Here is a 13,932-nt window from a genome sequence, read left to right on the forward strand (position 1 = left end):
CCCCAGTCTACCACCCCGAGTTAGCACAGCTTGCCGCAACGACGACTGTGCCGCTGCAATACTAACGATGACCGATACGCAGGATGCCCGCTGAACACGTATTGTTATACCACTCCATCTGTAGGTTATCCATCATGAAGACCTGTGGGACTCCGAGGCCATCGATGTACGCCGCGAACTGAATCCCTGACAAAGCGCGAAAGCTATCGTTGAAGCTGACCTGTGTGAACCGACACCCGATGTATCCCCAGCACGCAGGAATCGACACGTTTTGCTCGGCTGCCAGCACTTCCTGCTTGAGTGTTGCATCATACCGGTAGCCCGAGATTTGCAGCGTGCAGGGGACGATGCCGTTGAGAGCGCACCCAAAGAAGCCGCTGTATGCGTTGAACCAGTATGCGTCTACTCCAGCACGTGGCCCCGCACCGATCTCCCCTGGAAGCATCGTCCCCGCAAACGGCGTGTTAGGAAGGAGTCTGCCCCCGATCGGAAAGAACATTGCAACGTTAGGCTGCGAGATCGCCGGATATGGCTCCCATGAATCTGGGATATACGCGAACCCATTCGCGTAGAATAGGTGGTGGTAAGGGTTGGTCATACCATTGACTGGCAGGATGCCGTGGTCATCTGGCACAACCGTCGTGTCGTCGAATGTGAGTGTAAAGTTGCCATATTCGCCGCAAAGTATCGGAGACGGCTCTGCTGCTGCTGCGGCGACGGCGGCGGCGGCGGCGGCGGTTGTCGTTGTGCTCTCTACTGCAACGCTAGTAAATGTACTCACAATTGTTGTAAACCCCGTTGCCGCCCTCTTCACTGGCGTGAAGAAACGAAATGAAGGCAAGCTTGAAAGAGGCGTTACCCGAGCCGTCCTAGTTGTGAGAGGGAGCGGTGAGGTTTCCGTGCCTGTTATCGTGGGGTACGTGCCTGTCCAGTACGACACTGTGGTGGTGATATCTGGTGTGGGAAAAACAAAGCTGATCGCCGTGTCGCCATATGAAATCACTCTCGTTTGAGCCCCAATCACACCGGTCGGGGTAACGCTGACACATCCGGTAAAGAACGCTGAGGCTGAACAGCTAGGCGTCGATATTGTTCCATTCCAGCCTGAAGGAGGAACCCGCGATAATGACAAGCTAGGAGGACTCGTGCTCGGTAAGATTGAGATGGTCGGCGTGTTGGGTGTGGTGAAAACAATGGAGCTGGGGTTAAGCGAACTTGTGCTGCTCGTTACACTCGGGTTGAAAGTGGTACTCGGGGTTGGCCTTGAGAGACTTCCACTTGATGCAAAACTCACAGCCAAACTGCTCCTAATGCTAGTGGTGAACGATCCTGAAGAGGTCCCAGTTGATATGGAGCTGGCAGAAGAGGACGCTGATGAGCTAACAAGGGTTGAGGTAATTGCACTCGTCGACGTTGACCTAGACCCGGATGAAGGAGAAGTCAAAGAGCTTCGTGAGTTAATTGGGATGGAGATAGTTACACTCGCGGATATAGACGCTAATCCAGAGGAAGATGATATTACAGGGCTTGCCGAGGTAATTACTAACCTAGATGATGTACCAGAGAACGTTACGTTCGCAAAACTCGTCAAAGTAATGACGGGCCGCGACAAGGAGGTGAACACGCTCGGGTTGCTAGCAGTGGTCAGGCCGGGCCTAGATGAGGAGGAAAGTAATCCGCTGGACGAGATCGATGGCATTCCAGACAAGGAAGTCGGCTTAGATGACCCACTCGAGAAGCTCGATGGCAATCCGGGAGCAATTGAAGGACGGATAACTGGGCTACTTGAGCTACTTCTTATTGACCCAGATGGGGTTGCCGACGGACTGGGAGAAGCTGATATTCCAGAACTCGAGCTCGCAGATACTGATAGTGTAAAGGTCCCAGATAAAGTAAATGGAACTGACATTGAAGATCCAACAGGAACCGAAGACTGCCCACTACTGCGCGAGGCTGTACTTGAGCCAGGCGACGCTTGATTACTTGAGGTAGCTATCGCTGGGCCTGTAGACGAACCGGGTGAAGTTCCGAACGGAGATGTTATCGTTACAGTGGTTACGGGAATGCTCGAGGATGGCGGCTGTGAAGCGCCAGGTAGTGATTCGCTGGAGCTGGGAGTTGGTGGGAACAATGAGGAATCCAGAGTGAACCCAGGGAGCGAACTCAAGGAAAGTGTCGTGATCGCTGGTAGACCGCTAGAGGCTGGAACCGATGTGCCAGGGACTGGCGAAGTGATCGACGACAAGGGCGAAAGGGTTGACACCCCATTAGACACTCCCGGCGGCACATTTGAAGAGAGCGACAGTGGAACGCTGAAAGTTGAGGGTATCTGGGAAACTGTACCAACAAACGAACCAACGGTGGTTGTGGTCGGTCCAATAGAGAGTGAAGACAAAAAGAGCGTAGACAACGATGACAGTGGGCTAGTCGGAGCACTTGGAACCAAGGCGGAAGACAGAAGCAAGGTGGTCCCACCTGACGGGCTCGATATCAAGCCTGAGTTTGGTGGTGGACTCTGTCCCGTACTGGCCGTTACAGTTGGTGTGACTATGGTGGTTGTTCCGTTAGGCATTGGCAGAGTAATCGATGGCAAATTGGTAGGGAATCCAGACGACGACGCGGGGGTACCAGAGCTCAACACAAGAGAGGGTAGTTGGGATGGACCCCCAGTCGAAACAATGAATGTCAAACTTGAACTTCCAGAAGGAGTTGAAACCGGGCCGCTTGGTCCAGCAGAAGTTGAAGGCACCAGGCTACTCCCATTCGCAGTGTTCAACGTCGTCATCGAAACCCCCAGGGAGCTCGGCATGGTGAGTGTCGAGAGAGGTGGTGCCAAAGATGTAATCGTCATCGTTCCAGGGTTCAAAGAGCTCCCTATCCCTGAACTCAAAGTAATGGGAGGTTTAGATCCAGGAGCAGTGGGCTGTACCGGCGAAGGCTGGACTGTAACCTCGAAAGTCTGTGTCACAAAGGAAGTAAGATGCGTTGGTGGTGCATGACTGTTTAGCCACTCCGTGGTCCCATGTACAACCGAATAGTAGTATGTTCCATGATTTGGATCGCTCGCCGTTTGGTCGATAAGGGACACCGTAATAATCGGTCCAGGAACTGTGACATAGACAATGCTGCAGTCGGCTTCACTACTTGAAGTGTCTTGAGCAGAAACTCCACTAAATATCATCAGTAACCCTTCCATGGCTACCCAGCAAGCGAAAAGGAATAATCCCAGCAACATCGGAAACAAGACCTTGTCGTCAGAAGTTAGACGGCGAAGCGCTCCAGGGACGGCCGCAACAAAGTTCTTGATCCAACGACAGGCTCGACAGGGCCACCAGTAGCATGGTCGGATTCTCCATCGCCATCGACGCCGACGAGGTGGCTGGGTCTTCAAGACTTCGACTTCCTGTTCGCTGACGGCACTGTCTTTTCTGAGTTTTTCCTCGTCTTGAGCCCAGTCGTGAACTGAGGTCCATTCGGAAGACTTGCGAGATGGCGCTGGCGTTGATGACACTGTAGATCCGTTGCTAGGATTCCTGGCGTTCTGATTTGCTCTCTTACTAGACGTTTGTCGGTTTCTGGCTTTGCCCTTTGGCCCCATTTTGAAAGTCGAATACGGTGTATATGTTGCACCTATCGTATATCAAGGCTTCAAGATATTCGTTGAAGAGTGTTGTACAGCAATTGTGGTGATGCTTGTCCAAGGATTGAATAAAGATCGAGGAACGCAACAAACACAGATAGTATTGTTTGTCGAAGCCAGGGAATTGCCTTCCTCATTGTGATGTTTCGGCAAGATCGTTGGGGAGTGAACTAAAGGAGGAGTGGTCTCGAAGTTCATCCAGGTTGGGATCCAGCGCCAGATCCAGGAAACTGTGGCCGGTGGATGGGTACGAAAGAGAAGTCGCAACTTACCTGAGGGCGCAAGCAATCCCATCAGCGAGACCTTTTCCTATCATGAAACAGCCAGCGAGCAGGGTTTTGGGGCCCATCGTGTTCGTATTCCTAACGACCGGAAGGTGCTACTTAGAGAAGAGAATATAGAATGAAGGACTAAAGCTGGTGGAAAAGAGTGTGATGGGTTTGGGCGACAAAGGAGTAAATGCGAGGACTTGTTTGTTTAGATCCCCCAGGTGAGACGGTGAAGGCCCGCCATCTTTGACAAACGGGAAAAGGACCTACTTTCATATCACCGATAATTGATCGTCGCAACTCTCACTCTAGCACTTGGCACGTCATACTCCATGTCATTATACACAGTTCCCCAACTCTCAAGCCCGAATCTCCCACAGCTTAACTCTCCCCGTCTCACTCCCCACCGCCAACAGGACCAAACATCCTTCTCTCTCCTCCGCCTCACTCGGCCTCCCCCACGCCACCGCACTAATCCTTCCTAGCGGCGTCTTGTCTGTAGGCCAATTCTTGAACACCGTTGCCGTTGGCAAATGCACCAGCCTCAGCGCATTATGCTTCCACCGGCTCGCCATCGCTAAGATCTGCCCATCCGAAGAAAAGGCAAGATGTGAGGTCGGTGTTGTGAGGTGATCCAGAGCGCGGACTGGTTTTGGGGTACTGGGTATGCCGTTATTTGTGTCTTCTTGAGTCAAAGTATCGTTAGTTGAGGGGTTGTTTCCGAGCCAAGCTCGCCGGTCGTAGATGTTGACCACACCGCTGGAACTACCGACAGCAACCCATCTATCGCCACCGAGCCATCCATCTCGTCCACTCTTCCCGCCGACTGCAATGACGGTCGTCCCTATGGCGCCCTCGTCGTTCCATCGACCTATGACACCATCTCGAACACTCCATTCCGTTATTTCTCCATTCTTGCCGGCGATACAGAGCCCACTTCCATCGCCCCACCACACGAAATCTGCAACTCCGCCTCGTGACTCGATTCGGGCCTGTGTTACCCATTGGAGCGTCGTGGCGTCGAGGATGTTAACCACGCCTCCGCCTTTCTTGGAGGAGCCTCGTAGGGCCATGTACTTCCCGTCAGGGGAGAGCGAGAAATTCTCCATAGTACGCTGTTCGTGCTGGTGTCCATAGACGCGCGTGACCTTCTCTATAGACCCAGTTGTGAGATTCCAGACATGGAAGTAACGGCGGCGAGCACTGAGGAAAATGCGAGAGTCGGAAGGGGAAGGATGGAAGGCGGTAGTTGCGAGAGGCGTATGTTTGATGTGGAGAGAAGTGAGGAGGGGGTTTGGATTAGGAGGATTTGGGTTGACGTGGTGGAGGTAGAGCGTGGAGCTGGGTCCGGAGGAGAGGAGGAGGGGATATTTTGGGTGGAAGGAGAGTGAGGTTATTGCAGACTGTTTGACTGATTAGCGCATATGTATGCTGTTGCAAGGAGTGGGTACGTACTGGGCCTGCCTTGGCCACATCCTTCAGTCTCTGAATATCAACCGTCCCTGCCTGTAGCTTCCTTCTCTTCACAGGCCCTCTGCCTGTCCTCGAGAGTATATCTGCATCTTTCAATAGCCTGGCTAGCGGTTGTGCAGACAAGTCATCCTCTTCATCCACATCCATCTCACTCGCCGACTCCTCCCCACTCTCACCGTCCTCGATTGTGCGTCTCCTCTTCTTCTTCGTCGATTTCTCCGTAGCTTGTATCGCCCACTCTGGCGTCGGGTATAGTCTCTGATACTGTTTCCTCAATCTGCGCACATATTCCTTCCCACTAACCACATCGTCTTCCTCCGTCTCTCTTAGCTTCCTAAGCCGCGGCACAGAAGCCAGGCTCACGGCCAATCGCTCATCATCGCTATCCTCCCACGCCGGCTTATCCCCATCATCCTCCTTGTCCCGCGCATTCCCAGCAACCAACGATCCCAGCGGAAGAACCCCAGGTCCCGAATCAAAGAAAAACAAATCTCGATCCGCGACGTCCCCCAAGTCTACCTCACCCTTCTCTTCTTCTTCAGACTCCTCTCCAATTCCACGCGCCAACCGATGGAGCGCGAAAGATTTTATCCCGTCCTTGAAGCCCGCAGGGTCGCCGAAGACCAGTCGCTCAAGCTCCTCTTCGGACTCATCCTTATCAGGAATATCTTCTTCCTTATCCAAAACAACTTCCCCACTCTCATCCTCACTTTCACTGTCCCCATCCTTGTCCTCGAAGCCTTCCCACTCAGGTTCCTCCTGCTGCACGTTCACAGTCTGCAATTCTGCATTACTGGGTTCCGCGTCGAGTCCGTCTTGATCGAAATTCCGTACTTTCAACGGCATGACGCTCTTCCGCTCATTCACCCTCTCAGCTGTTTTGTTCGGCGCCATTGTCGCGATTCGTCGGGAGCGAGGGGTTCATGGGTTGTCGCAAAAAACCGCCGACAAAAAAAGTTGCAGGGGTCTGAAACAAACTTTTGGCAACAACAAGCAAGGGCGAGCGACTGTGATCGACGATTTTCCCACCTCCTACCACAATAGGAAGGATAATGTGTGATTGATGGTGATTGAAAATTTCGGCGTGCTTGTGAATTGGCGATTTGTTGTTTTATTCGGTGTTCAGTGCGGTTTCGAGGGCGACATAACAGTTAACAGTTAGCACTTCCCCGCTCTAGTTAGTGCCAAGCATTGAAGATCTGCCAAAAAAAATTTTGAAAAAAGGTGAGTAGAACTAGAACAAGAGGTGGATGTCTTAGAGACACGTAGAAATGTGATAAGAATTTGTAAAAAGAAGCAAAATGGAAGGGCCGATCCGGGATCGAACCGGAGACTTCGGGATAGTTGCTGTGGTAAACTGCAATCCTACACTCTACCACTGAGTTACCGGCCCATTTTAGCATTTGAGAAAAATCTATGATATATATAGTATATTACTTTAGAACTAATTTTTTTTATAAGGCCGGCTTGGACTGGTTGAGAAGAGAGTAGTAGCCTGGCCATTCAGGAAGCGAGGGTGCAGAGTTTTAACATGACTCATTCCTTACGTGTCATGGTGCCGACAGGAATGAGTGTACGGATTAGTTCGTATCTAAAACCACAAATTTAAAATTAATCTAAAACGTGGCCCTCTTAGCCTAACTATCTCTCTTTACATCTCTACTGGATTCGAGATTAATTCACACTGTGCTTAGGAATATGTAGAAACTCAAAAACCAATACATATATCCCCGGGCCCAAGACTTACCTCGTCGTTCGGACCCTCTCTTACCTTCTAGAATTATTTGAATGATCTCGTTCTGCATCTAATTATTCGTTATTGCATCTCACTACGTTTTAGTATCATGACCAAAAATCCCGTTCCTCGCTCTTTCAACTGTCCGATCTTCCATTCCAGAAGTGCCCCAAGTACAAATTGTGCCACATACCATGCCCAACCCGAATCCCGACTCTACATATCTAAAGCGTATCGCCTCTTTGAAACCCTCCCGGCCGTCCATCCGTCGCTTCCATCAGGATGTGACAATCCCCCACCACTTTCGGAAACTCGGACGCCGATTTCGCAGGCTCAACTTCTGACCACAGAATTGAAAGCTGAAAACCAGGTGCATTCTCTACCAATATTTCTTTGCCGTCAAGCTAGAGGTTGTTAATAAGTACGGCGAGAAATGCGTGCTCGCTAAGAGAGAGGGTCAAGCTTACAGTCGAGATCCTCCATCGCAGGTTATTTTTCAAATACTTCCCCACAACACCTTCCTTCAAGCTCTGAAGCTGGGAAGTCCCCACTTTTGTTTCTAGAATGGGAGTAAGCGGCACAACGCCATTTGCCTCGATCTTTAGTTTCCTAGAATCCGGATTTGCGGCCGCAAAGATACCACTCATTCCAACGAACGACGATTCACTAATCCACTTTCTAGGATCAGAACCCGGTTTCTCACCCAAGAATACATACACGTTGAACGATCCGTCAAGGCCGAACTTGCGAACTTTGATATTCGCAGTGTACTGTCGTCCTAATGAAAAGCTGGCGGCTCCTGCAATGCCTCGAGACTTCAAAGTGGACCGTTCCACCAGCTCACCATCGGTTAGTAAAATTGTACGCTTCTGGGGAGTAGCGTTAGGACCGTAGAGGGTGTTGATCCTATTGATGAGGCCTGGTGTGTCGTTTCCGTTTAGTCCGACGAGTTCTGTATAGGTGTAACCGAATGCTATAGTTGAGCGAGTGGTCTCCGACGTCCAGAAATCCCCCATGTCATTTCGATGGAAGGGCTGCAATGCTAGGTTGTATTAGTAACAGTCTAAAGAAAGATTAAATCTACTCACGTGAATTCACGTCTTTGACAACCTGTGGCGGACTTGAGAATGTGGAGTAAGGTTGTGCCATCGGCGTGACATAGCTATCAGGATTAAGCGCTTGCCATATCGCTAGCATGCGGTCAATGTTACTGCACTAAAATTAGTATTGTCTCTTCCTGTACTCCTTTGCAAAACGCACGTATGGTGAAGCCAGAAGATTGGATCAAATGCCGAAAATGGTACTTCACCCATATGCCCGCCCGAACCTACGGTGTTGTGTATCGCATCGTGAACTGATTCCAAGCTATCGCCTGGAGAACCGTCATTGCTGATACTGCCGTAGTCATGATGCATTGAGAGGATATTGAAGACTCGAGATTGTAGATTAGGTCGAGCTGAATCCATCTGGTTGGCTACCAAATCGATCCGACTTGCCGCATTCACGTCATTTGAGCTAGGATTGCGGATTGTAGATGGCCAGGTGGCGAAATTACCTGAACCGCCCTATCGTTCGTTAGCATCGGACGACATTGATTCTAGAGTTCAGGCATACCATATCATTCTTATTCAAAGGATGGAACGTATACGAGAACAGTGGGTTCGGAATTGTAGCTGTGCCACTCGGAAGCGTAACCTCTACTGTAGGTCTCCGTAAGCTGAACGGTAAGGTGCCTTGGTCTGAAGGGGGAACTGCTGCCCAGTCCCAATAAGGCATTCTGAGAGTCGAAAGGGCATTCGTAAATCGGTCCTTGATTGGTCCACTAGGGAATTCTGAGACAACTTGACGAGCGTTTAGGTACAATATCTCCTACATACTTCTTAGTAACGAGGATTCAATTAGGCTGCCATGAGAATTACCTCAAATAATGCAAGATATGGCCTGTGCCAGGTGGGGAAAATGTTCGAGCCATGGATACAGTAGCCACCAAAACCGCCAGCCACCTGCTGGACGCCATCCCATGCGATGTATGGCCGCCCATGAATTCCTGTTAAACAAGATTAATAAACGATATCGGCAGAATAGTGAAGACTTGAGACGGTCAAATCAGGGGGCAGGCAACATGTCGAAATGGGAGACTTGTGCTAGCATAAGAGAATCACGCATACCCGCGATTTGATAGTACGATAACTTGTCGGATTGACTCATATTCTGGAATCGGCGTAGCCCAAGAAGGTACACATTCCACTGGTCAGCATTTTGCTCTAGTTCACGAATCTCTAAACGCGGATGTGTTGAACCATCTCCAAGTCCCCCAATTCCGAGAACCGAGAAAAAGCTATTTCCGCTTTGTCGCTCTTGTAAGTTCCCAAGCTCCTCGAGGCCACCATCTCTCTGAGAGGTGATCGGAGAACAAACTGAAATAGAGAGCTGTAAACCGAGAAGGAGAAAATGGAGAATACTGGGAGAAATTTCTAGAACCATGGTTCCTGTTAAGTGTGGAGTTGCGGAATTTTGAAGCCTTGTATATAGCGTAAAATGTGAGTTGCGAGATTGAACAAGTCTCAGGGTGGAAAGATAATGTCTAAGACTCATTGTATGACGACCAGCGAGTGTGAGAGCAATTGCACTGAAAACGAGAGAATGTGCAACCACAAAGCTAGCTTGGGCAAAACAGGAGCGAGAGTTCGCCATCTCGATTGAAAGATATCGTGAAATATATCAAGGCATGAATTAAAAAAACAGTACTCAACACCGAGAAAAACTTTACAGGGATTGTATGAACAGTGACGATCCTCGAGAAACCTTCATATTATGTCAGGAACAGTTCCGATGTACGGTCTTGTTAGGTTCAGCCCCCCCATCCTTCACTGGAAGAGCGCGACGTGCTAGCTTCTCGTATGCCGAATCTTGAAAAGCTCCTCTGTATGGATGCTATGTTTAGCTGTTCATCAGCTTTAGGGCCCGGTCAGCCGGTGGGATCGCCAACGCCCCAGCATCATGGCGTGCATGCTCCTTGAGGGTGGATTGATGCATGATTCCGAAGAAAGTCGAGTCGGTGAGAGCAAGGCGCAAGGCTAACAATCGAATTGTCTAGCGAGTGCGCGGGCGAGGAGACACAGGTGGGCTTCGTGTGTGATGTTGTGTGAGAATGATGCAGAGGAGAACAGTTGAAGTTTTTGTCACCAAGCTTTGGACTAACACATGACGCAATATGATTAGCTAGCATAATCTTAATTGAAATAGAAATACGCAAAAGAGATCGATCAGCGCCAATCTCTGAGCACTTAGTTAATTCAAAGGTAAAGTCTACCCAAAATTTACCAACTTGAAATAAGAACAATGGGTCACCTCGTACAAATCGGACCAGCCTCTGCTCGACCATACCAGTGAACTCCATATATTTCGTAGTTATTCTGTCACACAGCAGTTCACCGCTTAGACATCATGATCATCGTGGCTGGGAAACAGCGGGAGCCTTAACGCCATGCAGCCGGGGTTACAAGAACGATTCGATCCAGAGATGTGGAAATGTAACCCTGCCCAGGTGCGCATCATATGTTCAGAAAATGCCGACATAGCAACAAAGCGATGCGGTCCTCCGATACAAGGTCCTTCGAAGCACCGCCGTACATTCTTGAAAATGAAAGGTGGTCATGTCTACCCTCCTTGCCGATCCTATGTAGGTAGGGCTGGCGTGATTCTTAGAACGCGGGAACTCTAGACATTAAAACCGCCAGTGTGCGTTCATCGTGCATCCTTGGGGAACCTCGTTGCTCTTCGTGAGTCTCAATGTAACGCAAGGGCGGCCCAGAGTCGAAAGATTCGAGCACCACGAGAACTTATTGACCACAAACACAGCATATCCGAGATGGAATGTCGTGGATCAAGCTGGTAGAGATAAAGAGTACAAGAGGGTGATAATATGACTACTGAAGTTAACAACCCCACTATCCCAGCCAGCCTTTGATGCCTGGTTTTCATTGACGCACGGGTCGCTACAACCACAAGGCAGGAAGCTGAAAACCCAGACTCCAAACCGAAGTTTCCGGAAACAATATGCTCATTCTCTGAGCTTCCAGGCCAGCGATCTATATATCAAGTCCCATATATTCGACGGCAAGGGCCTACCCATCGCTCGAGACACCACGCTTGCAGATAATGGGAATGGGTCCAATACACACTTGTGTCACGAAGCAATCTTCGTCAAATTAATGCTCACGCGTTATCTCCATCCACAGTCTCACCGTGATGCGTCTCGGTCCCGTGGAAGGCATCACCGAAAGCTGAATCATCCACTAGGTCGAGTCCCATCTCATCATCGGCATTCGTGTAGGCTGCCAACGCATCCCCGGCAGTGTCTAGATTGTCGAAGCTTCCAAAGTCGGCAGCGTCGAATATGCCTGTCGTGGGTTCTGAGTCTCCACCGGATGTTGGCAACGTGTTCTGATCGGCCAATTCTGCTGAGCCTCCAACGCTGATGGTGGGTTGGTCATTACTGCCGGTCTGCTGCCCGCTTTCCATGGTCTGATTAACCATGACCCAGTCCCCTTCCCCGCCTTTCTCTTCTACGTTGGTCATGCCTGACATTTCCACGTCGAGGTCTACCAAGTCGTTGGTACCACTAATGGTATCAATGTTGGCTTGCTCTTCGAAAGAAGTACCCTGGATGGAGTCGGCCATAGTAACAATGGGAGTAGCTACAGCGGATTGGGCTTGGCTCTGAGGTTGAGAGATATGTGGTACGGATAGGCTGGCCCCGGGAGTTCCAGCCATAGAGTTCGAGCCGTATTGATCTAGAAGGCTTGCTGCACTGTTATCAGCATCCAATGCACCCTCGTCAATTAAGCCGTTCAACGCTCCGTCTCCGGTAACGGAATTAGCTTGAGTCGCTCCATTGCCGTTAACCTGTTGAGGTGGGGGACGTGGTGGTTGCTGCTCTTCAATGAAGCCCCCTTTATCCACACAGACCACGTGCTTCTTCGTGTCGAATGTAACTCCGAGTGATTTTTCTAGCTCGTGCACCACTCCGTCAGAAGGATCGATTGGAGACATGACATCTTTATCCTTTGCGCCGTCACGAGAGCGTGACAAGTCTGGGACAGCTGACAACCGACGTTCAGCTCTAATGTACGTTCGTGATCGCTTTAAGTCAGCCATCTTCTTCGCATGAACAGCTTTCATTTGCTCCAACGCAGCCTCCTCTTTCGCCATATAGTCCGCTACGCGCTTCTCGAAGTCTGCCAGCTTCTCAGGGGCAAGTTGTTGATAACTCTTAACCGCATAAGCGTCCGAGCCGACCGGTGCAGTTAACGCCGCAGGAGCGTCCAGGATTCCGCTGGTCAGCGGAGCCAATTCACCCATCAGACCCAATCCAAGGTCAACAGGGAAAATTTGCGCTGTGCCGTAAGGCGATGAAAAGATTTCCTCCATCCACACATGGTGCTGCCTATACCTCATGCTGCTTATTTGACGGGGAGTCAGAAAGTCAAATGAATCCTGTGCCGCATTTTCTTCATCTTCAAGGGGATCCGGTATCGTCGGTCGGATCTGCTGTGGGGTGCGGTCAAGTGGTGTCACGCGCGGTCGTTTAGAAGGTGGCGGGCCCGGCGGATTAACTCGCATTCCCATTTGCTGGTTCATTGGATTATAGAAAGCTGCCGGCTGTGCTGGTCTTTGCTGCTGTCCGAATTCCACCTTAGGCCAATTGGGCCGGTCCTTTAGCATGAATTCCTTGCGCAACAACTGTCCTGCCCTATCAAGCTGTCCGCGATGTGCCATCTTCATGTGAACTTCGGGTGTCATCTGTATAACACTAGAGGGCATCCTGTGACCGCTATCGGCGGTGCCGTAGTGGACTATCCAGAGGTTGGGATCTATCATTCCTGGTCCTTTAACAATCCGGAAACGTAATCGAGAGTGGGTAGTAGTAGGCTCATTCGGATACTGGAAACCGCTTTGGTGGATGAGGATTTGAAGGGTCTACTCAAGGTTAGCTAGGTCGAAAGAAGAAAACAGTTGCTTACATAGCCTCGCAGTTCCGTATTATAGCTCATCTCAGGATCTGCCCATACTATGCCATCGGATGCATACTGCGTCTGCATGCGAGGCGGTTGCCATGTCAAGAGAACAGTACCCCTTGGCGGCGGAACTTGGAAATAGGTCCAGGCAACGGGTGAAGTATCGTTGACGATCTGGGGGCCTCTGATGAGGTACTCGAGGGCTTGCGCATGGTGTAGTTGCGGAAAGTTCGGGAACTTGTAGGAGGAGACCAGATGCACGTGGGGAAGCTGTTCGGGTTAGCCGCGTCAATCATCGAGGTGAAGGGCGCGAAGAACTCACGAGGTTGTTGGGGACTAGTGCGCTAGGGTCCTGCGCCATTTGACCTTGGTTCATCATGGCGACGTAGTATGCGACAACGGCGCAGTTGCGGAGGGGGTTTGGTCGATGGTGGTTGAGATGCGCGGCGGGTTTGGAGTGTGAGGTGCCCCCGAATCTTCAAGTCGCGTTGCAGGCGCGGTTTGCCAAGAGGACAGAATACAGTCACGTGATTTCGCCTCAGCCGAAGATTTTAGCGATTCCAGGAACAGTGCTGCTGGGTAGTGGCTATCATCCAAGCAGAATTTTAATTGTATTATCGCAGAGCACTTGATCAGCAGTAAGATCAACGCTTGCATTTTTACATAATCGTTCCCCAATGAAACTGCCTTCTGCAGTCCGAATGCCTATGTATCTACCAGTGTCCGCGACTTCGCCTCCTTAGGGCATGATCTTAAGCCATCACTCTATTCCGATCTATACACTCCTGAGGTGGA

The 13,932-nt window shown here is 50.5% G+C and overlaps 5 protein-coding genes and 1 non-coding gene across 6 annotated transcripts; all 6 read right to left on the reverse strand.

Moving 5' to 3' along the window:
* Positions 1 to 61: 61 nt before the first annotated feature.
* Positions 62 to 700, reverse strand: BDR25DRAFT_206765 (uncharacterized protein; the record flags this gene model as incomplete). The annotated part of the gene is made up of 1 exon (XM_033684504.1): positions 62 to 700. A coding segment is annotated over one exon (639 nt), but the record flags the coding sequence as incomplete, so codon positions are not given.
* Positions 701 to 1,793: 1,093 nt separating this feature from the next.
* On the reverse strand, positions 1,794 to 3,994 carry BDR25DRAFT_365129 (uncharacterized protein; the record flags this gene model as incomplete). Its single annotated transcript, XM_033696875.1, has 2 exons — positions 3,913 to 3,994; positions 1,794 to 3,170 (listed from the first exon to the last, which is right to left on the reverse strand). Coding segments are annotated over exons 1-2 (1,454 nt in total), but the record flags the coding sequence as incomplete, so codon positions are not given.
* A 184-nt stretch (positions 3,995 to 4,178) lies between these two features.
* Positions 4,179 to 6,408, reverse strand: BDR25DRAFT_250644 (WD40 repeat-like protein). The gene is made up of 2 exons (XM_033686078.1): positions 5,365 to 6,408; positions 4,179 to 5,312 (listed from the first exon to the last, which is right to left on the reverse strand). Exons 1-2 carry the CDS (start codon positions 6,274 to 6,276, stop codon positions 4,269 to 4,271), a joined length of 1,956 nt encoding a protein of 651 aa, XP_033554930.1. The 5' UTR covers positions 6,277 to 6,408; the 3' UTR covers positions 4,179 to 4,268.
* A 280-nt stretch (positions 6,409 to 6,688) lies between these two features.
* On the reverse strand, positions 6,689 to 6,775 carry BDR25DRAFT_t5. Its single transcript has one exon. It is a non-coding gene; the product is annotated as a tRNA-Cys (tRNA).
* A 566-nt stretch (positions 6,776 to 7,341) lies between these two features.
* On the reverse strand, positions 7,342 to 9,601 carry BDR25DRAFT_206575 (Di-copper centre-containing protein; the record flags this gene model as incomplete). The annotated part of the gene is made up of 7 exons (XM_033684495.1): positions 7,342 to 7,521; positions 7,585 to 8,159; positions 8,206 to 8,327; positions 8,378 to 8,682; positions 8,732 to 8,986; positions 9,037 to 9,164; positions 9,286 to 9,601. The coding sequence occupies 7 exons, from the start codon at positions 9,599 to 9,601 to the stop codon at positions 7,342 to 7,344; spliced, it is 1,881 nt and encodes a 626-aa protein (XP_033554931.1).
* Positions 9,602 to 11,019: 1,418 nt separating this feature from the next.
* Positions 11,020 to 13,586, reverse strand: BDR25DRAFT_250648 (DUF1750-domain-containing protein). Its single transcript, XM_033686079.1, has 3 exons — positions 13,460 to 13,586; positions 13,144 to 13,407; positions 11,020 to 13,099 (listed from the first exon to the last, which is right to left on the reverse strand). Exons 1-3 carry the CDS (start codon positions 13,514 to 13,516, stop codon positions 11,336 to 11,338), a joined length of 2,085 nt encoding a protein of 694 aa, XP_033554932.1. The 5' UTR covers positions 13,517 to 13,586; the 3' UTR covers positions 11,020 to 11,335.
* Positions 13,587 to 13,932: the final 346 nt, after the last annotated feature.

This window comes from Lindgomyces ingoldianus (assembly GCF_010093535.1).
Source record: "Lindgomyces ingoldianus strain ATCC 200398 unplaced genomic scaffold BDR25scaffold_1, whole genome shotgun sequence".
Lineage (NCBI taxonomy): Eukaryota > Fungi > Ascomycota > Dothideomycetes > Pleosporales > Lindgomycetaceae > Lindgomyces > Lindgomyces ingoldianus.